This window comes from Salmo salar, chromosome 10 (genome assembly GCF_965601325.2).
Source record: "Salmo salar chromosome 10, fSalSal1, whole genome shotgun sequence".
Lineage (NCBI taxonomy): Eukaryota > Metazoa > Chordata > Actinopteri > Salmoniformes > Salmonidae > Salmo > Salmo salar.
The window spans coordinates 96,785,911-96,808,705 of record NC_138300.1 but is presented as its reverse complement, the minus strand read 5'-3'; the positions used below and the strand labels follow the sequence as shown (position 1 = coordinate 96,808,705).

Below are 22,795 nucleotides of genomic sequence, written 5' to 3'. Positions count from 1 at the left end.
AAGACACCTGTCCACAGAAGCAATCAATCAGATTCCAAACTCTCCACAATGGCCAAGACCAAAGAGCTCTCCAAGGATGTCAGGGACAAGATTGTAGACCAAGAAAACAATTGGTAACACACTACGCCGTGAAGGACTGAAATCCTGCAGCGCCCGCAAGGTCCCCCTGCTCAAGAATACATATACATGCCCGTCTAAAGTTTGCCAATGAACATCTGAATGATTCAGAGGACAACTGGGTGAAAGTGTTGTGGTTAGATGAGACCAAAATGGCATCAACTCAACTCGCCGTGTTTGGAGGAGGAGGAATGCTGCCTATGACCCCAAGAACACCATCTCCACCATCAAACATGGAGGTGGAAACATTATGCTTTGGGGTGTTTTTCTGCTAAGGGGACAGGACAACTTCACCGCATCATTTGACGGGGCCATGTACTGTCAAATCTTGGGTGAGAACCTGCTTCCCTCAGCCAGGGCATTGAAAATGGGTCGTGGATGGGTTTTCCAGCATGACAATGACCCAAAACACACGGCCAAGGCAACAAAGGAGTGGCTCAAGAAGAAGCACATTAAGGTCCTGGAGGGGCCTAGCCAGTCTCCAGATCTTAATCCCATAGAAAATCTGTGGAGGTAGCTGAAGGTTCGAGTTGCCAAACGTCAGCCTCAAAACCTTAATGACTTGGAGAAGATCTGCAAAGAGGAGTTGGACAAAATCCCTCCTGAGATGTGTGCAAACTTGGTGGCCAACTACAAGAAACATCTGACCTCTGTGATTGCCAAAAAGGGTTTTGCCACCAAGTACTAAGTCATGTTTTGCAGAGGGGTCAAATACTTATTTCCCTCATTAAAATGCAAATCAATTTATAACATTTTTGACATGCGTTTTACAGGATTTTTTGTTATTTTGTCTCTCACTGTTCATATAAACCTACCATTAAAATGATAGACTGATCATTTCTTTGTAAGTGGGCAAACGTACAAAATCAGCAGGGGATCAAATACTTTTTCCCCCCACTGTATATAAATACAATGGCTTAGTACACACACAAACTTTTTAAATGTTCAAATCAAAAGGCTACTGCACAGAAAAACGCAGACGGTCGGGTGAATCGCTAATTCAGAACCGCTGGACATTAACATAATAAACTAATAAAGCACTGATTATTGGGATCAGAATGATCGCTACGGCTTGATCCATTAATTAAATGGGTTCAAATCAATGTTCAAATCAAAAGGCCTGATTTAACATGACATCAACAACGCAGCCAAATCCTGAGTCCCTGTGCCAACACATTCAGAAATCAAAATATGGTTTTGCATTTACTTTAAAATCTCTGACGAAGGCAAAGAGAACAATAAACACTTTTTTTAATGAGAAAACGGAAATCCACTTTTTGAAAAAAATCTCTTTTTTTTACCCAGATGTAGCCTACGATGAAAAATCTGATCATTTTAAGGAGAACAAAAAACAACTTCATTTGAACACAGCCGTAGAAGCATTGCTATTCGGCATCTTCCCAATTTAAGTAGCATAGTTTTGTTGTTAGACTAGTTATCTTTATGTAGGCAACCCACTTCTTCCAATGCATTGTGGAAAAGTGTGCATCAAATTTTACCAGATGAAGAGACAAAATTAGTATATCATCCTGGCATTTAAACCATACTCGATTTTAGAAAATTCACATACTATAAAACATTCTGTTTTCGCATACTGAGAATACGTCATGTGTAATTGCGTTGTTTCCTGCTATTTGTTGATTTCCCCACATCTAATTGATCAGCTGTTGTCAAAGCCAAATGAATATGACATCCGGGCATTTAAAGTATGCTCGATTTCTAAATGTGGGATACTAGTAAATGTTCTTATTTTGCATACCCACACTTGCATCCTAAATAGTAGGCCGTTTGAGTATACGGACACAGTCACTTTCTCTCATGCATATTGCTCCCCATTATCACACTCCCTTTTCTCCCTATGAACTATCAGTATGAAGTTTGTCTCTTGACTTTTCTTCTGGTAGGAGTGTGATGCAAAGGTTAGCATCCATACAAGGGAATACAGTTAAGGTGAATTTTAGGTAAAGTGATCATTTCTATATCAATGGGCGTGTTCGAGTGGATCCATTTTGTCTAGTCGGTTACCATCGTTAGTCACCACTTTTTTTTTAAGTGTGTTGTATTATGGGGATAAAAATTGTCTGACTTGCAACTACATGTCAACTGCACATGTTTTTTTGTAAAACAAAATCATGATCAAAGGTCATGCAGTTTGAAGAAGTTGCTACAGTTGCTTCTCACCAACTTCACCATGCAGCCATCGACTGGCTAGTGAGAGGCAATATTTGTCAATCGATAATTAGGTTGTTTTTGGTTGACCAACGCAACCATGACCTGGCTGAAACAGGAACCAACTTTTGCCACGATTCTAAAGCTACAGGGGATACAAATTAAAGTGATATTCAAGATCTCTCTCTAACCAATTAATTGTACACGTACGTTTTCAGTTTGTGTGTGATATAGAAACATTTATTACGATATTAATAAAGAAAAACCTTTAAACAATAGCAGCTATATTAACACTGCCATATTATGAGCCTTGCTATTGGAAAACCACTACAGTGTCCGACTTTCATCTGTCACAGATGCACCTCCCCCGACTTCTCGTCAGCTGTCTACAGTCGGCTTCGTTAGCCAACTCAAACACACCCATTATCTGTCATCAGTCACTATAACATGTTCATGAGTCCACCACAGAAATCATTCCAGTGAGCACATGTCACGTTCACTGTTGGTATCCCATCATTATTCAAATAAACACACTGTAGCTAGTGTAACTTTCTTTACCACCCACACTACCAGTAGCCTCAGTGTGTATCTATTTTTCCTCAGTGTGTGACATAATGTATGTCTGTCCAGTCTTGTAGATGACCACATTGTCTAGTGGAAACAAAACTATGCATGCACATTTCCAGAACTCATGAAGTCAGCTGGTCTAATACAATGACGCAAATGCATTATTTTCAAGTTATTGATCCAAGCCAGGGAATTCCATTTATAGATGAAGTGTATGTGGCGTCCCTCATCTCTGAGCGAGCATGTTTATCTCTGCAGCTGCATTTCATCCGTAACTACTTGGTGGAGACGGGAGGCTATTCAGAGAGCACCATGCACGAGGACCAAGCTCGTATAGAGCAGGACTTGCTGGTCGAAGCCAATCGGTAGGACACAGACTTCTACCACAGATTAATCCAAAAAGGACAATTCACTCATAAATCACATATATATATTTTTAAATCTTAAAAGGATTCTTCCAATATGTGCTCTGTTTTGTAATAATAATCATAATTGATTGGATTGATTTTCCACCTAGAGCTTTACATAATAAGAAGGGAAACTCACCTTTACCACTACCAATGTGGTGCTTACTTTTGAAAATGTCTAATCAGTGTTGATTTTGGTATGAACTATTCAATGCTACTGTATCCACATGTACAATAAGTAGCCAGTCCGTTGGCAGTTAATTTAGGGATGAATGATTTTCCCACAGATTCGCCATGGCATCTCACTTCCTCTGGGGCCTGTGGTCTATCATTCAAGCCAGGATATCCAAGATCGAGTTTGGCTACATGGTAAATACATTAGTAGACTTTACTTCACCTGGTGAGATAGACTTCACCTCACTAGAATGAAACGATACAGTAGAGCTTCAGCGTACTGGAACATTGATTGTCATTCACATGACATTGCAGGTGTTTAGTGGTCACTCCTCCCTATCGCTCTGTTTATTTGCTGAGTGATTTGTTCTATGACCTGGCTAAATAGTGCTTCTGAAACACACGATCCGTCTTGAAGTTTACACCTGTTCATTTGATCTCTGTCGTTTCAGGACTATGCCCAGTCACGATTTGATGCCTACTTCAAGCAGAAAAGGCTATTTTCCTAAATCGCTAAAAGAACAGATTGACTTCAATGGAATGTACTGTCATTTTAATATCTGTTGATTCTTCCTGTACGCAACTGTCCTGATGCAGAAACATCGTTAGCTTGGCATATCTGTTAAGTGTTGAAACCAAACCAAATATGATGGGTAAACGCCCACTGAAGAGTCTTAGGTGGATTTTTTCAAAATGATCTATTGTTTGAACTTGATATTTCTAATATACCAGGACCCCATCCATCTAGTATCTTTCCATCTAGTAGCATCCAATACGTTGCTCTGCCTGAGACAAGTAACAGTTAAGCAGGGACTTAGCTGCACTCCAACAAAATGCACTTATCTTCCCCTACTATGAAATGTGAAATTCTGTGAAAATGCACAGCAAAAAAAGCATGTTATTTGTTTACATTAGTTATGATCTGCTGGTTCCATACATTAATGTTTCAAACCCTGTAGTCATGTGTTTTCTTTTAGTCATTCAACTCTGCTTCTTTCTTTACCCCACCTTGTAATTTAATTGTTGTTGAACTTCAGTACACCCTTGATTTCAGGGTCGAAATATGCTCATTTTGTGCCGTCTTTTTTTTTCTTTTTTCTTGACTTGTTTGTTAAATGCCTGTTCTATGCATGGTGCTGGTGCATGGACACAATACAGCATGGCAGAAAATCAAGCTGCATATCAGAACTGTTCTGTTTCTTTGTAGTGCAGTAGGGAAAACTGGACTCATGGCCCTATTCATTCAGAACTGGTAAGAAAAGAACATGCTCCATTGCATAGTAAGTCAAATATGTTCTTAAACAGGATGTTGTTTTTGACCTTTCTCTATGACTGGTTCTGATTGAATTGGGCTTAAACCCTTTGTATGACCTGTCTGTTTTAGCATTCTCTCTAGTTAAACTATATATAGAGGGGTTGCAGTTGTCAGAAATCACTTAGCAACCATGCCAGGCGCCATGTTGGAAGACCAGTCACTGTGGTGGAAGAATGGTGCAGCCTGCTGGCTGTTTGTGAGTATGTACACTGCATTGCACAGCCAATTGTTTCTTAGCAAGGCAATTTGTTTTCTCAGCTACAGTGTCTTGGCTGCCAATTACGGCACAGAAATTGACCATGGTGATGAACCGAGTAGGTTTTAGGCACTTATCATTCAGCTTGGGGTTGCCACTCAGTTGTTGTCAGAAGAATTGATGTGGTGGTCTTCCAACATGGCTGCCAGGAGGTGTCGCATGTATTTTGTCATTCTACCTCTTCACAACAATGGGGGTCATTTTACACTTTGTATGATAAATGAGCAAATGTAGGCCTGAAACTAAATGATTAAAAAAGGAACATGTTTTGGTTATAGATAATGAAAGCTTAATGCACAACCAGAGAGCAGTTTAAGATGATTATTTTCAATGTTATTTATATATATATAGCTTTTGTCTGGCTTTGATGTCATTGCATTCTGACAAGGCTTACCTTTCATTCTAAAGCTGTTCCATTACTAGTAAACTGGTATAGAACTGTCTGTCACGGTTTGACTCTGCCCAAGGTTTGGATGGTCCTTTTCCATTTCTGACCAAGAACCACAATGGTTAAAGAAAGCTGTCCATGACTTTGAACAACAGATTTTGTATCTTATTTCCATGTGCATTTGGCTCCTGTGTGTGTGTGTCTGCCTGCCTAACATTATTAAATCCAAATGGAATATCTGCATGCTTTTGGAATTCAGATCCAAAGATTTTGAAAATGGGATCATGTATTTTTTTTTCCAATGGCGATCATTTGAACACATGGAAATGTTTTTCAGTATAATTTGTGATAAATGATTTAGTATATTTGTTTGCCCAGTGACGTGCTCTTTTGTTTTGATGTGAGTTATAATAAAGGTGGACCTGTGAGTTTACCCTTTGTATAATGTTAGAATATATGTTGTGGATGTAGGCCAATGTTCGATTTGCGAGAATATGAAACTGCCTAGAATAGAAGCCAGTGTCTCGTCAACTAGCTAAATTAACTTTTTCATTACACATCAATCCTGTCCAAAACCCTTTGATGTTCTTGATATTCTCCCTGCACTGCAGCTGCTGTGTAAGTATAACTGAACTGCTAATAAACATGCTTGATACCTGATTGAATATGTCTTTATTTATTGATGATTAGAAATTAAATAGAATGTTATGGCAACAGTTATTTTAATCTCAAATCTATACTGTAGAAAATAATACATTTTCAGGAATGGGAGCTCCCCATAATGGTACAATTCATAGCAGATTTAGGTTTATTTCTAACTTGCAGACTTGGTCCATTTCAAATCGATCCCTGGCTTCATGGCACTTCATGTCAGTCTGCAAGAATTGGATAGATAGTCAATATGCCAATAGCTGCACCTCTTAACTAGCTGGGACTTTCACTGTATCACATCTATTCCTTACTTCCAGTGCATAGAAGGTAGGGAATATGGGGAGTAGCTAGGGGATGATTTAGAATTAGGCACTAGTCCCCTATGAGGCCTAAAATCAGTCCTGTAGAGCTGTTTTCCTGCACCGAGTTCCTATGCAGGTATATAACTGACTGTCTGCTCACTCTGCTCTCACACAGAGATCAAAGCTGGATTAATGCAAGTTTGGGATGTCATTGTTAGGGGTCCAAGCAACATAGTTGCTGGAGGCCAATTGTATTTCTTGCCATTTGTTCTGTTGCGTATCCACTGGTGTGTGGTGTTCAGGCCAGTCTCATAGCTGCTTGTCTGTTTAACTTATCAGACAAGTTACTCTGAGCTGCTACGGATCAAGGAGATAAATGTTTGTTAGGACCCTGGAGTGTCTGTTCATTTTCCATCGTGCTCTGGATTGTTTCTGTATAATGTTAGCGCTTCTCCTTGAGTTCTCTCTAGCAGGATGTTGTTCAATGTTTCCAGGATCTGTGGTGTCTAGTGTAAGCCAGTTTCTCTTCCTGTGACAAATATGACTACAATATTAGCATAATTGTTCAAATGTATTACATCATTCTTTAAAAAATTATACACATTTTTGACAAGTCCCAACACCGTTTTAAGAGAGAGAAGGTTCTGTACAAGAGATTGATGAGGTAGGTCCCTTGTAATATTAGGGTGCATTTGTAAATTCAACTCTGGCTAGCTACTCTGATTTCGGAGCACTCTCGTCTGTGTGCCAGAGTGCAGAATATCTGATGAATTTATGAACGCTCAACACCCGTTGAATATGACTGGTGTCAGTAAAAATGCAATTCAATTGTTCCCAGCAGCACAATTTCATTTAATTCACTAACAATTTAGATAACATGAAAATAGCCTACCCAAATCTACTAAGGAGAATAAAATGGTCAGAGTGCGGTGTTCTCTCATTTGTGTCTGGAAGTAGCTAGCAAGCTAGCCAACTTTAGCCAGTTACCTTGGGCACTTGACTGTCGTGAGGTCAACGCTCGGATCAACCCTATTCCTCGGCCAGAGCGCCCAGTTTGTGCTCCGAAACGCTCAATTTACGAACAGACAATCTGACAACCCTCTGAATTTACCAACGACCCAGAGCGCACTCTGACACACTGTAGGCAATTTACGACCGCACCCTTAAAGAATCTCGTCTCCTCAGTATGATGAGTCTTCTCAGACAGTATGTGACAGTTGTGCTGCTGTGGATCAGCGGGTGATTGAAGTATGCTTTAGAGAGGGTGTGGCGAACGCCCTTCTCGGTACCACACACCTGGCTGACATCACCAGGTGACTCAGGTGAAGGGCAGGGTGTCAGAGGATTGGCAGACCAATGAGGCGTATCATACCTACGACCATGGAGATGGAAGCGGAACCATGGTTCCCGTGCAGACCAGCACACATGCCTTCCACGTAAGTTAACAGCTACTGTATGTCATCACATCATCCCTGCATTGCCTTTAGAAATGGTACACCTCACTTCTCCATTATGTAGAGTGTCCCATCAGACATTGCAGCATTTTTCCATAGCTTGACATAATGAAAAAGCTAACCTTCCATCTCTGTGTATAAGGTAAACCTGGGTCATCTGTCTGACTGTAATGAGTACTTCAGAGCCATGTCCCAGTCCAGTATGAGAGAGACCTCAGAGAGCCTGATTCTCCTGGACCACATTCCCTTCTCAGTCTTCCACTCCCTCCTAGAATTCTGCTTCTGGAATGACTTCAGCGTTCCCCAGGAGGAGCTGGGAGAACACATCTAAGTGGGTATTATTCCTCATATATCATGCTTAATTTTCCATTCATGGAAATTCATCTGGCCCAGGCTGGCACATCACACACAGCACCAGCAATTTATTGTTTGTAATGTTGTTTATAATGTTGCAATGCTCTCTTTCTGTCTGGCTGTACCCCCATTCCCCCCCTCAATCAGCCTACTTGATGGGTTTCAAGTTCCACACCAAATAAATCATCTTAAATTGCAAGGAGTGAACTCTCCTTTCAATTGAAAACTGTTTATTCATATTCTACATATTGTGAATGAATTGCCAGGTGTCTGCCGGCTGAAGATAGGGCTGAACTGACTCTCTGAGGTGGCAGGGTGAGGTCTGGCTCTGCAGCATGAGGAAGGAGAACCTGACCTCCTGGAACGACCCAGAAACAGAAGCCGCCCGCCACCTCTTCACCCTGGATGGGTCAGAGGTCACCGGTGACTGGCATCCAATAACAGAGCTCCCCTTCATGTCTGATAAGTGGTGCTTCACTGCAGTGATTCTATTCAACTACCTCTACCTCATCGGGGGCTACAGACAATGGGCCAAGAGGGTCTGGGAGTTTAAAATGGCCTCCTTTAGGTACAACCCCTTCATAGCACGCAATGGCCACATCAAGCTTGTGGCTCTACAAATGACTAACTTTTGCCTACACACATATAAGTAAAAAAGCATTACAAGAATATTGATGTCTTGATTCTTTTCCAAAGCAACAGCAAAATCAGGTAAATTGATAAAACACACGTTCTTTAACCACAATGTCAACTTGTTTGGACATCGCATTGTGGTTTTTAGCTGTATGCATGATATATTTTGGATGTTTTCAGTCTATTTTGAACACTTTCAGACAATGCGATTAATCCCGATAACAAAAAAAATGTGTGCACTAAAATTACAAATAGTGAACTCGAGTTGAACTAACTCTGTCCAACCATAGGTGTGTGTGTGTGTGTGTGTGTGTGTGTGTGTGTGTGTGTGTGTGTGTGTGTGTGTGTGTGTGTGTGTGTGTGTGTGTGTGTGTGTGTGTGTGCGCTCTGCTGCAGGTTTGTTGTCTCCTTTCTGCCTCTGACTTTCAGTTCACCCTGTTCCTGTCCCATGACCTCCCTCTGGCCACCAGCCTGGGCCCGTCTCTATGTCCTGGGGAACATCCAGAGGACTGGAGAAAAGCTGCTACTACAGTATGACTCCAGGCAAGGTGAAACAGTCTTGTCTCAATCCAGGTAGTGAGTGGAGTTGTTAATTTCAACCTTACATGTTGGTCAATTGCAAGCTGCAGTCTAATGAATAACAGCCTTGAACCACCTAACGCACACACACACACACTCCTGTTTTCTCTCTTGTGGTCTGAGCTGCTCCCTACCCTAACCAAAGCCACTGTTGACCATCCCAGTCTCTACTTCCTGGGCGCCACCGACCAGCTGTTTGTGATTGGAGGAAATAACTCAGAGAATGTGGTGGCATCATTCTGTGTGGAGTCTGGGCAGTGGTGGCAGGTGAGACAACCACCTGAGTGTTATCTTGAATGAGATTTAGTTGTTTTAAATGCCATAGGCCTATCTATCTAATCCTCCCGTATCATAGCCACTACGACTATTTTACACCATTTTAAAGATAAGACTCTCGTTAATCTAACCACATTGTCCGATTTCAAAAAGGCTTTACAGCGAAAGCAAAACATTAGATTATGTTAGGAGAGTACATAGCCAAAAATAATCACATAGCCATTTTCCAAGCAGGCATATATGTCACAAAAACCCAAAACACAGCTAAATGAAGCACTAACCTTTGATGATCTTCATCAGATGACACTCCTAGGACATTATGTTATACAATACATGCATGTTTTGTTCAATCAAGTTCATATTTATATAAAAAAACAGCTTTTTACATTGGCATGTGACGTTCAGAACATGCATTCCCACCCAAAACTTCCGGTGAATTTACTAAATTACTCATCATAAACGTTGACAAAATACATAACAATTATTTTAAGAATTATAGATACAGAACTCCTTTATGCAATCGCTATGTCAGATTTTAAAAACAATTCTCAGTGAATGCAGACCACTGAGAAACTGAGCTACTATACTCTGCCCAGAGACAGGAGACGCCTCAATCCGCTTTCTGAAGGCTTTAGAGAGCCAATGGAAGCCTTAGAAAGTGCTTCGTAACCCCACAGATACTGTAGTTTCGATAGAGAATCAAAAGAACTACAAATTCTCAGACAGGCCAGTTCCTGCTTGGAATTTTCTCAGGTTTTTGCCTGCCATATGAGTTCTGTTATACTCACAGACACCATTCAAACAGTTTTAGAAACTTTAGAGTGTTTTCTATCCAAATCTACTAATAACATGCATATTCTAGTTTCTGGGCAAGAGTAGTAACCAGATTAAATCGGGTACGATTTTTTCATCCGGCCGTGAAAATACTGCCCCCTATCCACAACAGGTTAAATCTCTACCCAGAGGAGGATAGGCTCCCAATCTCGTTTCCTTCCTTTTAAAGAATTCCTATGGAGTTTGCCTTTCCCACCGTTGCCTTTGTTTTCTCTTTTTGGGGGGTTTACTTACTAATAAGCACTTTGTGACAAATGTATTTGTGAAATAGAGGTTAAAGAGCAATAAAACATATTTGAAACATAAAGCCATTGATCTTAACTAATCCCAGGACTCTTGGGTGTCTGACTAAAGCTTAAAGCCTGTCAGACCATGAGAAAAACAGTGAGTGAGGTATCCACAGGTGTAGTGACATAAAAACGGAACATGGTGGGTTATTACATAACATAGCCACTATAGACACACTGCTTACCGAGAGACAGAGAGATGAAACTTGCCTTATAACTATTAATTATTAATTAACCATTTGTCACTGGTTGCCCTGAATGAAACTTAATATATATGTAAATAGATTGATGAATCAACATAATGTATTTATAGGTGTACTCTGTAGGGGTTTGAACACTATGTGTTCAGCAGCCATGTGAGGTTACAGTCTAGCTCTAGATAGTGTCCAGTTACAGATAGAAAAGTCTGGGGGGGGGCATAGGGGAAGTACAGAGAGAGAGAGAGAGAGAGAGAGACAGAGAGAGGGGGGAGGAAGGGAGAAAGCATAGGGGATAGCATTGCTCTCAGTACCTGAGGAAAGCCACTTCAAGGACATAGGAATCACACACAGAACACAGAGAGGTTCAGCCCCGGCCCAGAGGAATTCCACTGAGAGAAACCACAGTCACTGCCTTCTTCTGTTTCACTTCAGCAAGCTTGAATTGAATCCCTAAGCAAAAAGGTATGGAATTACTGAATGTTTGGTTTTTAGATTGCTATAATGTATAATTTCTTAGGCTACTGTAGCTGTCCATGAAACACTAATGTATGTAATACCGTAGCCTAGTATAGTTAGATACCATATGGATTTGTTGTTGGTGTTGGGTATAGTGCATTTCAGATGTTTGACAAACAAAGCAAGCCAAAAGTTAGTAATTGCGTAGGCTCCTTGTGCCACACAATATTTGTGTGTAAGAGGCTAGACAAATGTTTATTCATAGGAAGTCTGCATCATCATAATGAATTTACTATTGTAAATGTTAGCTGAAGGGAATGAATCGTGTCATTCTTCAGTTTATATTGTTAAAAAACTACATTTTCTTAAATCTAAACATGTAGGTGACTGGACACATAATATACAGCTATACTAGAGAAATATCAATTTAGCACTGATGGAACTGTATTATCATGTATTATGGCACTGATAAAGCCTATTTATTGGAATATTTTTTTATGAATTCACCTTGCAAAATGTTTCATTATGTGGTTTGTGGTGTAGTAGACGTCACATACTCTTCCTAGTCTGCAGTGTTTATATTTTTAAACCAGTCCTACATCTGAGCGCATGCCAGTAGCCTAGGCTATATCTGGCATTTCAACTTTGCCCCACTTAGCTGCTGGCCCGTCATATGACATGGAAAAAGAAATCCAAGCCCACTTTTCAGTCAACCGGGCCACAACATAAACAGACTTATGACCTCCACATACAGTTAGAAAATATTTAACAAATCCATGAAATTACAAGAGGGCCGGATTACTGAACGCGCACGCAGGGCATGTGCCACGGGGCCCCTGAGATGGCATATGAACACCTCATAAGCAATGGCAAAATGTGTAGAATTCCAGGAAATTAGCTTTAAAACTGCAACAACAACAAAAAAGGAGGTAGCAAATGTGGTAATGCAGCACTGTTTCTCTCACCTGAAATTGATTAAGGGTTAACTTCATTCCCACATCCATCCATTAGCCTAAAGTTGGTTTGGTTTGATAATTGTGCAAGAGCAAACATTTAAAAATAAATTCACGTGTGTAAACAATTGAAGTTCAACGTCTCTGTCTATCTATCTATCTCTCTTAACAGGGTCTTCAACGTCACCGGGATGGCGGAGGCACATCAGGCGGTTGGCTTCCAGTTCACCGTCACCCCAGACGGCATCGACCTCCACCTGAGCCGCGAGGTACTCAAACATATCTACCTGTCGGGAGTGACGTCATGGATAAAGCGCGCCATAAGATTTAAGGTTTGTTTTCGAATGACTAAGTAGCCCTACAGTCATTACCAAACCTGAATCTGATAGCTAGTTTGGTTTTTGTTGCAGTCCAGCACTAAAACAACTGATTCAAGTTATTATTATAGCCTTGATTGAATCAGGTGTCTGTAGCCTAGTGCTTGGCTGGGACATAGGCTAGCACATCCAGGAATAGCCTTGTTGGTCTGTTTGTAGGCTAACGATCTAAATTAACATTGAATTATTTTATTTCAGAATGGGATATTGACAGGCGTCTACCCTGCCAGCCCATCCAGTTGGCTGATCGCGGTGATAGCCATCATGAGCACCATGTATGCCAGGATAGACCCATCACTGGGAATGATAGATACCATCAAGAGGACCCTGCCTGTCAGGTCAGTGAGCAAATAACACAGTGATGAAGAGGCATTGGGGAAGAGCGATGCATATTTTTTCAGATTAAGTATATAACTGTGGGTATCTGTGGAAAGAATTTTCTGTTAAAGGACAATGCACATCATTTAGATGTGAGGTTCTCTCCTCTCTCCAGTGACTACATGACAGTGCAGACCCAGACAGTGCTGAGTGCCATCCTGTTTGCCACGGGCCTGTGGCTCTCTCTCATCCTCATGCTGAGGTACATTCTCAAGGCCCTTCTCTCCTACCACGCCTGGATCTTTGAGTCCCACGGCAAAATGAGCTTCTGCACCAAACTCTGGCTGGTACGTCTGTCAAATGTCTCTATTTCAATAGAAACATGATCAAAAGAGCAGCTCACTTATAGTTCAGAATCAAGACAATATATTTTCTGAGTTCTTAATCTCATCCATGAGTATTTGATTATTCTGACAATTAACCCAGTCATTGTGTTGTGTTGTTTCTCTTTAGAGTCTGGTGAAGATGTTCTCTGGCCGCAGACCTCTCCTCTACAGCTTCCAGGCCTCCCTACCCAGACTACCTGTGCCTAGCGTGGACGACACCATAACCAGGGTGAGAGAGAGGTGGTTATGTGTCTCATGTGCTTAGATGAAATACAATATGAAACTGATCACATTTGTTCAGGAAAGTGATGGACCAGGACCAGTGTAGAACCATATATGTACACTACATATCAGTATTATGTCATATAATCACTATGTGACCTTGCAGTACCTGGAATCAGTGCGCCCCCTGCTGGATGATGAGCAGTACAACCAGATGGAGGTGGTGGCCAATGACTTCAAGAGAGACGAGGCACCCAAACTCCAGAAATACCTCATCCTCAAATCCTGGTGGGCTACTAACTACGTACGTATTTTGAAGTGTGATGTCAGGTTACATGAAACGATAATGTGGTAAATGTATTTATTAAGCTGTTTTGGTGAGTGCTCAAAGTGCTCTTTAAAACAAATAATTAGTAGTTGAACAAATTATTGTAATAGATGATGTTTTACAGGTGAGTGATTGGTGGGAGGAGTACATCTACCTGAGAGGCAGGAGTCCCATCATGGTCAACAGTAACTTCTACGCCATGGTAAGACATGTCTATATGGGTACTCATACAGGGAACATGGCATTGCTTGAGATGTATCCAGTAACCTTTACCTAATGATGTATTTGATGATCTGCTTTAGGATCTGCTGTACGTGATTCCCACACACAGACAGGCAGCTCGGGCAGGGAATGTGGTTCACGCTATGCTGCAGTACCGACGCAAACTAGAGAGAGGAGAACATGCACCGGTAACGAGTACCCCTCTCTTTGTCTCTCTCACCCCCTCTCTCTCCCTCTTTGTACCCTTGAGAGTATTCAGGTCCCTCCCCCATTTCCCTTTTGGCCCTCGGCTCTCTCTCTACCCCCTAAATAACCCAGGTCATCTCCCTCCTTCTCTGTTAACCTAAATCATCCTCCCACTGCCTTCGACTTGTTTCTGGTCTAGGGCATTTCCATTTCAAAAGCCCCATGAGCACTAACCTATGAAGTCCATAGGAACACATCAAATTTGGTGTCAAATGAAAGCAAAGAGTATGTTTTGAGAAATTAAGGAATATATACATTTTCCAACCATTTTCCCTACTAAAAATTAGGAATAAGCAAAGGCTTAGATCTTTGGTCAAACTCATGGAAAAGGGGTCCTAGAAACATCTAGCAGAAAAAGTATTTTAAGTTATTAGAAATACATAAAAACACAATAACAAATATCAACACTTATATTTTGTTTTGCAGAAATGATTTGCCTTCTGTAAGTTTAATATATATTGTATTTCTGTGACCAAATACCCACATATCTTTGAGATAAAAATAAAATATATCTCTTATGAGGAGGGAGGATAATGAAAGTTCAGAGGTAAAAAGTAAAGGTAGACCTACCTAGTTATAGTGTTTTTACTGATAACAGTTTGGTTGATGATATATTAAGTGATTAAAACGTGTCATGAAATGGACCCATTATGTTATGTTACCATCATTCTGTTATCGGCTGTTATTCCACTTCACTTACTGTAGTTCAATAACCAAAATAGATTTTTTCAAACTCAAGTGGTCATATCATAGCTGTCACCCCATTCTTTCTGCAAAGATCTTTGAATCATAATTCAGAGTAGATAATTCGGAGTTTTTGGAAAACGTGGTCACCTAAAAAACTGAGGGAGATTTCACCGTTATTACCAAACTGTACTGTGCACTGTACTTCGCGTAAATGTGTTTTTGTAAACTTTTCTATGGAAATTGTTTGATACATATATATATACATATACATATATATATATATATATATATATATATATATATATATATATATATATATATATATATTTTACACACTGGTTGGAATAATATTGTGAAAATGATGATACCACCAAAAATGTCAGTGGGATTCCATTAACAGCTAGTTTTCAGTTTTCCCCTCCTCACTCAGACCACTCCCAGACAGTCCTAGCAAAATTCCTGCTTGAGAAATTGCTCTTTGCTAAGAAGCTTTTTCTGTGCATTTTTGACCAAGCATAGTAAGGTTTATACATTTTTTTATTTTATTTAACCTTTATTTAACTAGGCAAGTCAGTTAAGAACAAATTCTTGCTTACAATGACAGTCTAGGAACAGTGGGTTAACTGCCTTGTTCAGGGGCAGAACAACAGATTTTTACCTTGTCAGCTCGGGGATTCGATCCAGCAACCTTTCAGTTACTGGCCCAATGCTTTAACCACTAGGCTACCTGCCGCCTAGTGGTTAGATTAAGGTACTTAATTGTTACCCAGAAATTATTTGTTATGGTGATAGAAATGGCTGCTTTGGACTTTTAAATGTAGTCCTTGTGCATAGAGTTGTATGGTTTGTTTATCTTTGCAGTCAATGGTTTTTGTTTGGCATACTCTCTCTCTAGTTGAGGGCTCTGGGGGTGGTGCCCATGTGTTCCTATCAGATGGAGAGGATGTTCAACACCACACGTATCCCTGGCATAGAGACAGGTGAGCACGCTGCTGCCTTCTGGGGGCATAACACTATCAAACTATCGCTGGGTAGTTGCATGAATCAATATGAACATGAGTTTGTGTCAGACACATCTTCTGACCATCTTAAACAAAAACTATCATTCAAGAGAAGTGTGCATTCCCCACCGCCTTATAATGTTCTATGTCCTCACCCCCTCTCCTACTCCTTGGTCCAGACTTTGTTCAGCACCTGAGTGACCGGAAGCACCTGGTGGTGTACCATAAGGGCCGCTTCTTCAAGGTGTGGCTGTACTACGGGGGACGCCACCTCTGGCCCTCTGAGCTGGAGACTCAGTTCCAGAGGATCCTCGACGACACCACGGAGCCACAGCCTGGGGAACTCAAACTGGCTGCCCTCACAGCCGGCAACAGGTATACACACATATAGGCACGAAAGTCCCTTCCTTCCTCACACACACATCAGAAATACAATGTCCACCTCTTATCCTCTCCCAGAGTTCCTTGGGCGCGGGCTCGTCTGAAGTACTTCAGCCAGGGTGTTAACAAAGCCTCTCTGGAGGCCATCGAGACGTCAGCCTTCTTCCTCACCCTTGACGACGAGGAGCACGGTTACGACCCTGACAAGCTGGGATCATTGGACCTGTACGCCAAGTCCGTGCTGCACGGGAAGTGTTATGACAGGTGAGACAAATGGGAAGTGCTATGACAGGTGAGACAAATGGGAAGTATTATGACAGGTGAGAGAAACGGGAAGTGCTATGACAGATGAGACAAATGGGAAGTGCTATGACAGGTGAGACAAATGGGAAGTATTATGACAGGTGAGAGAAACGGGAAGTGCTATGACAGATGAGACAAATGGGAAGTGCTATGACAGATGAGACAAATGGGAAGTGCTATGACAGGTGAGACGAACGGGAAGTGCTATGACAGGTGAGACGAACGGGAAGTGCTATGACAGATGAGACAAACGGGAAGTGCTATGACAGATGAGACAAACGGGAAGAGCTATGACAGGTGAGACGAACGGGAAGTGCTATGACAGGTGAGACAAACGGGAAGAGCTATGACAGGTGAGACAAACGGGAAGTGCTATGACAGGAGAAAGACAAACGGGAAGAGCTATGACAGGTGAGAGACAAACAGGAAGTGCTATGACAGGTGTGACAAACGGGAAGTGCTATGACAGGTGAGACAAATGGGAAGTGCTATGACAGGTGAGAGGAACGGGAAGTGCTATGACAGATGAGATGAACGGGAAGTGCTATGACAGGTGAGAGGAACGGGAAGTGCTATGACAGGTGAGATGAACGGGAAGTGCTATGACAGGTGAGATGAACGGGAAGTGCTATGACAGGTGAGATGAACGGGAAGTGCTATGACAGGTGGGACGGGACAGAAAAGATGCGTTGTAAAGTAGGCCTATTTCAGAGAGGATAGTTTAGCGCTATATTGCTTTTCTGTGCACTGCCTTTATGATGTGTGTTTCAGTGTTTAACCTGATATGCCTTCTCTCTCTCTCAGGTGGTTTGACAAATCCTTCACCCTGATTGCTTATAAGAATGGTAAACTGGGGGTCAATGCAGAACACTCGTGGGCAGACGCTCCCATTGTAGGACACATGTGGGAGGTAATGTTATTGATGGTCAGCCTTTTGGGGGCCCTAAGTGCGATTTGGTTGGGGGGCCCCACCTCACGGCAAAAAAAATTGTGGCCCCCCTATTGATGGCGAGGAGAAAAATGTACAATTTAGGCCTAATTTCCTGCAATTCTACCCATTTTCCATGTGGTAGAGAGACATTTCTGCAGTTTTAAAGCTAATTTCCCCAAATTCTACACATTTTGCCATGACTTATGTCATATTAATATGATATCTGAGTGAGAATGACTAACACAATCTGTGGGCCCCCAGGAGGTCAGGGCCCCTGGGCACATGCCTGGTCGGTATTCGGCCATGATTACTACAAGCTGGCTAGACTAACTACCAATCAAAAAATGTACATGGCTGTGTCAGCTAATTGCACCTGGTGTTTTCTACTATTCTTACTCTGAACAGTAAGTTGAGACCCTGACTGAGTTCCTTTTTTTGAGGTCGGGGGCCCCCTAGCGACCGCTTATGTCTGTTGATGGTGTATTAATGATGTATTACAAACATGTTATTCTTAAACACAATATATGACATGGTGTGATTAATTGTGTTGTGTGAATGTAATGGTTGCTGTGCTGCTGTCTCTGTGTAGTACGTCCTAGCAACGGACTGCTTCCATCTGGGTTACACAGAGGAGGGGCACTGCAAAGGAGACATCAACAAGGGCCTGCCTCCCACCGCCAAACTGCAATGGGACATTCCATTGGAGGTATGGCTTCTAATGTGTTAGGGATCAAAAGTTGTAGCTTTAGTAAAGAGGGGAAAGCTAGTTTAGTGTTGTGTTCAGTAGACCAGTCAGTAGTTTCTACAGGCTGTCTTGTCTGAGCCTTTCTGGTCTCTGGTCTCTCCTCATCCCTCAGTGCCAGGAGGTCATTGAGGATTCCTACATGGTTGCCAAGGAGATAGCTGATGACGTGGACTTCCATGGCTGCCTGTTTGATGAGTTTGGGAAGGGCCTGATCAAGAAGAGTAGGACCAGTCCTGATGCCTTCATACAGCTAGCACTGCAGCTGGCTCAATTCAGGGTGTGTGTGTGTGTGTGTGTCAGCCATGAATAGACAACAGACAAACAATATCATGTCTCAAGCAAATAAACTGAATGTATTTGTTGTCTATGTATTGTAGGATAAGGGGGAGTTCTGTCTGACGTATGAGGCCTCGATGACCCGGATGTTCCGTGAGGGTAGGACAGAGACGGTTCGCTCCTGCACCATAGAGTCCACAGCCTTCGTCAGAGCCATGGAAGACAAGAACACTAAGGTGAGGACACACACCTTAAACACACACCTCTCTTACTGTGTACCTTTGTTAATCATTTCAGAGGCAATATAGAATGCACTAATGACAGCACAAGAGCAGTAACAGTCCCCTTCCACATACATGCTATGCATGCTAGATATAAATCATCAGATGTTTGACTATATCTGTGGTTAAATACAGTGTGGGTGCAGCACTGCAGGTGAGTAGCCTTGTCTGTGGGAGTTACTGATTGACAGTGACATGATGTAACTCTGCCAGTGAGGCTCAGGTCATTCTGACTCTGAGAACTAGGTGACCAGGACCCAAATGTCTGTTTCTTGTACCTATCTAGCGAGAGGAGTGTGTCCTCTAGAGCAAGCATGACCAACCCTCCTTCTGGAGAGCTACTGGCTATGCACTTTTTGCTTTTGTTCCAGCCCTGCACTAACATACCTGGTTCAGCTATTCAAGGTGCTGATGAACAGTTGATTAGTACAATCATGTGTGTCTGAATAGGGCTGGAGCAAAACCAGTAGCTCTGAAGGTGGAGGGCTGGCCACCACTGCACTATCTGTTGTGTTTTTTAGCTGGATCTGGGTTTTGATTGAATATCATCTGTTGTTTCTGTGAGCAGAGTGCCCAGAGGTTGGATCTCTTCCGGAAGGCTGCAGACAAACACCAGAACATGTATCGTCTGGCCATGACAGGCTCTGGCATCGACAGACACCTCTTCTGTCTTTACATCATGTCCAAGTACCTCAACATCGACTCACCATTCCTCAAACAGGTCAGCTCACTTCTGAGTGTTTGTGTAGTCAACACCATTATATGTGTTAAATTATACTTTGGCAGCCAAGTGATATGATATCAGAGATTTACACTTACCCTTCTTCTCAATTGACCCCCCCCCCCCTCCCTTCCCCTTCTCTCTCTCCCTGTGTAGGTGTTGTCAGAGCCCTGGAGGTTGTCCACTAGTCAGACTCCTCAACAGCAGCTCAACATGGTCGACATCAACAAGTTCCCAAGATACGTGGGTGCAGGAGGGGGGTTTGGCCCTGTGAGTCTACCGCACGCACACAACACACACACAAGAAATTAGCTGGGACCAGATTCTCAAGTCCTACTACCATTGTGTCCTCTGTTACTTCTTCTGTCTGCTTCTTACTTCTATGTAGTCAGAGTTAGGGGTGATTGGTACTGTCTCTCCTGCGCCCCCAGGTGGCTGATGACGGCTATGGCGTCTCTTACATCATTGTAGGAGAGAACCTCATCACATTCCACATCTCCAGCAAGTTCTCCAGCCCTGAGACGGTGAGACCATTGTGTCACACTACATGATGAACCATAGAGTATATAGCACTTACATACTACCTTAATGGCAATCTAGCTGGATCTTTATCAGGTCAAACAACTGTCTGTCTCTTTCTCTGTAGGACTCGTACCGCTTTGGACAGAACATTCGACAGGCCATGCTGGACATTCGTGCGCTATTTGACCAAAACGACAAGAAAGAGATGTGATGACAGTCTGAAAGGTCTTTATAGACTTCATACCACATTTTCATGCTCTGTGACATTACATTATTTCCAAAACGGCGGGTCACAACTAGTCTCTTCTGGGTAACGGCTTTAGAATGGGTCAAGTTATAGATCTTTTGGATATTTACTCAGTTAGCAGGAGGGAATTGTTTTGTAGAAATAAATATTTAATAAAGTATTTTGACTTTATTTCGCACAATCCCTTCTATAAAATGGCAGTGAATTTTTAACATAGTATTGAACCAATTCTGGCAAGAGCAATGAAGCACAAAATGCCTTGGTAGCTTTAAAGAACATATGATATAGTAATGTAGATTAAGGATAGGCAAGGCATCTGTTTAGTTCAGAGGCAGTAGTATTTGCATCTGATTGTAATATGTGTACACTTGTAAATAGCACTGTTTTGAGTATTTAAGTGATGTAATATATAAGGAAGTATATCTGAATCGTATGTACAGTTGAAGTCGGAAGTTTACATACACTTCTGTTGGAGTCATTAAAACTCGTTTTTCAACCACTCCACAAATTTCTTGTTAACAAACTATAGTTTTGGCAAGTAATTTTTCCAACAATTGTTTACAGACAGATTATTTCACTTATAACTCACTGTATCACAATTCCAGTGGGTCAGAAGTTTACATACACTAAGTTGACTGGGCCTTTAAACAGCTTGGAAAATTCCATAAAATTATGTAACGGCTTTAGAAGCTTCTGATAGGCTAATTGACATGATTTGAGTCAATTGGAGGTGTACCTGTGGATGTATTTCAAGGCCTACCTTCAAACTCACTGCCTCTTTGCTTGACATCATGGGAAAATCAAAAGAAATCAGCCAAGATCTCAGAAAAAAAATTGTGGACCTCCACAAGTCTGGTTCATCCTTGGGAGCAATTTCCAAACGCCTGAAGGTACCACGTTCATCTGTACAAACAATAGTATGCAAGTATAAACACCATGGGACCACGCAGCCATCATACCGCTCAGGAAGGAGACGCATTCTGTCTCCTAGAGATGAACATACATTGGTGCGAAAAGTGCAAATCAATCCCAGAACAACAGCAAAGGACCTTGTGAAGATTCTAGAGGAAACAGGCACAAAATAATCTATATCCACAGTAAAACGAGTCCTATATTGACAACCTGAAAGGCCGCTCAGCAAGGAAGACGCCACTGCTTCAAAACCGCCTTAAAAAAGCCAGACTACGGTTTGCAACTGCACATGGGGACAATATTGTACTTTTTGGAGAAATGTCCTCTGGTCTGATGAAACAAAAATAGAACTGTTTGGCCATAATGACCATCGTTATGTTTGGAGGAAAAAGGGGGACGCTTGCAAGCCGAAGAACACCATCCCAACCGTGAAGCACGGTGGTGGCAGCATCATGTTGTGGGGGTGCTTTGCTGCAGGAGGGACTGGTGCACTTCACAAAATAGATGGCATCATGAGGAAGAAAATGATGTGGATATATTGATGCAACATCTCAAGACATCAGTCAGGAAGTTAAAGCTTGGTCCCAAATGGACAATGACCCCAAGCATACATCCAAAGTTGTGGCAAAATGGTTTAAGGACAACAAAGTCAAGGTATTGGAGTGGCCATCACAAAGCCCTGACCTCAATCCTATCGAAAAGTTGTGGGCAGAACTGAAAAAGCGTGTGCGAGCAAGGAGGCCTACAAACCAGACTCAGTTACCCCAGCTCTGTCAGGAGGAATCGGCCAAAATTCACCCAACTTATTGTGGGAAGCTTGTGGAAGGCTACTCGAAACATTTGACCCAAGTTAAACAATTTAAAGGCAATGCTATCAAATACTAATTGAGTGTATATAAACTTCTGACCCACTAGGAATGTGATGAAAGAAATAAAAAGCTGAAATAAATAATTCTCTACTATTCTGACATTTCACATTCTTAAAATAAAGTGGTGACGCTAACTGACCTAAGACAGGGAATTTTTATTTGGATTAAATGTCAGGAATTGTGAAAAACTGAGTTTAAATGTATTTGGCTAAGGTGTATGTAAACTTAAGACTTCAACCGTATGTGTTTAGAGTATATTATAATAAAGAATATGTTGATTGTTTGTTTTACCTCTTCTTTGGACTTGAGGACACATAAAAATGTATACTCTCATACCTGAACTGTGTGGCCAACTACACCACGTACATTTCCAGTTGCCATGTATAGCAGAGGAATTACATTCTGGTGTGCAAAGTACTTAGTTACTACATGGCATAATGACAACATC

General features: G+C 41.8%; 2 protein-coding genes across 3 annotated transcripts in view; both read left to right on the top strand.

Moving 5' to 3' along the window:
- The window catches only part of chkb (choline kinase beta), a 42,414-nt gene extending 36,361 nt beyond the window's left edge, over nucleotides 1–6,053 (top strand). For both annotated transcript variants that reach the window (XM_082957263.1, XM_014124961.3), the window contains 3 exons: nucleotides 3,112–3,218; nucleotides 3,548–3,629; nucleotides 3,887–6,053. In XM_082957263.1, coding sequence (XP_082813389.1) covers nucleotides 3,112–3,218; nucleotides 3,548–3,629; nucleotides 3,887–3,943 — 246 coding nt within the window. In that variant the 3' untranslated portion in view covers nucleotides 3,944–6,053. The remainder of the gene's footprint in view (nucleotides 1–3,111; nucleotides 3,219–3,547; nucleotides 3,630–3,886) is intronic.
- A 5,158-nt stretch (nucleotides 6,054–11,211) lies between these two features.
- LOC106561238 (carnitine O-palmitoyltransferase 1, liver isoform) lies at nucleotides 11,212–22,630 on the top strand. The gene is made up of 19 exons (XM_014124962.3): nucleotides 11,212–11,425; nucleotides 12,545–12,704; nucleotides 12,948–13,087; nucleotides 13,243–13,414; nucleotides 13,581–13,682; nucleotides 13,842–13,979; nucleotides 14,128–14,205; nucleotides 14,306–14,413; nucleotides 16,054–16,138; nucleotides 16,339–16,534; nucleotides 16,619–16,804; nucleotides 17,648–17,753; nucleotides 18,364–18,480; nucleotides 18,632–18,796; nucleotides 18,897–19,031; nucleotides 19,645–19,797; nucleotides 19,954–20,067; nucleotides 20,229–20,321; nucleotides 20,444–22,630. Exons 2-19 carry the CDS (start codon nucleotides 12,564–12,566, stop codon nucleotides 20,528–20,530), a joined length of 2,316 nt encoding a protein of 771 aa, XP_013980437.1. The 5' UTR covers nucleotides 11,212–11,425; nucleotides 12,545–12,563; the 3' UTR covers nucleotides 20,531–22,630.
- The last annotated feature ends 165 nt before the right edge of the window (nucleotides 22,631–22,795 follow it).

Excerpts from the sequence above, each read along its gene's own strand:
- LOC106561238 (XM_014124962.3), top strand. The coding sequence starts at position 12,564 with ATGGCGGAGGCACATCAGGCGGTTGGCTTCCAGTTCACCGTCACCCCA. Across the intron at positions 17,754-18,363 it reads TTGTAGGACACATGTGGGAG|TACGTCCTAGCAACGGACTG; the intron begins GTAATGTTATTG and ends GTCTCTGTGTAG. Across the intron at positions 18,481-18,631 it reads AATGGGACATTCCATTGGAG|TGCCAGGAGGTCATTGAGGA; the intron begins GTATGGCTTCTA and ends CTCATCCCTCAG.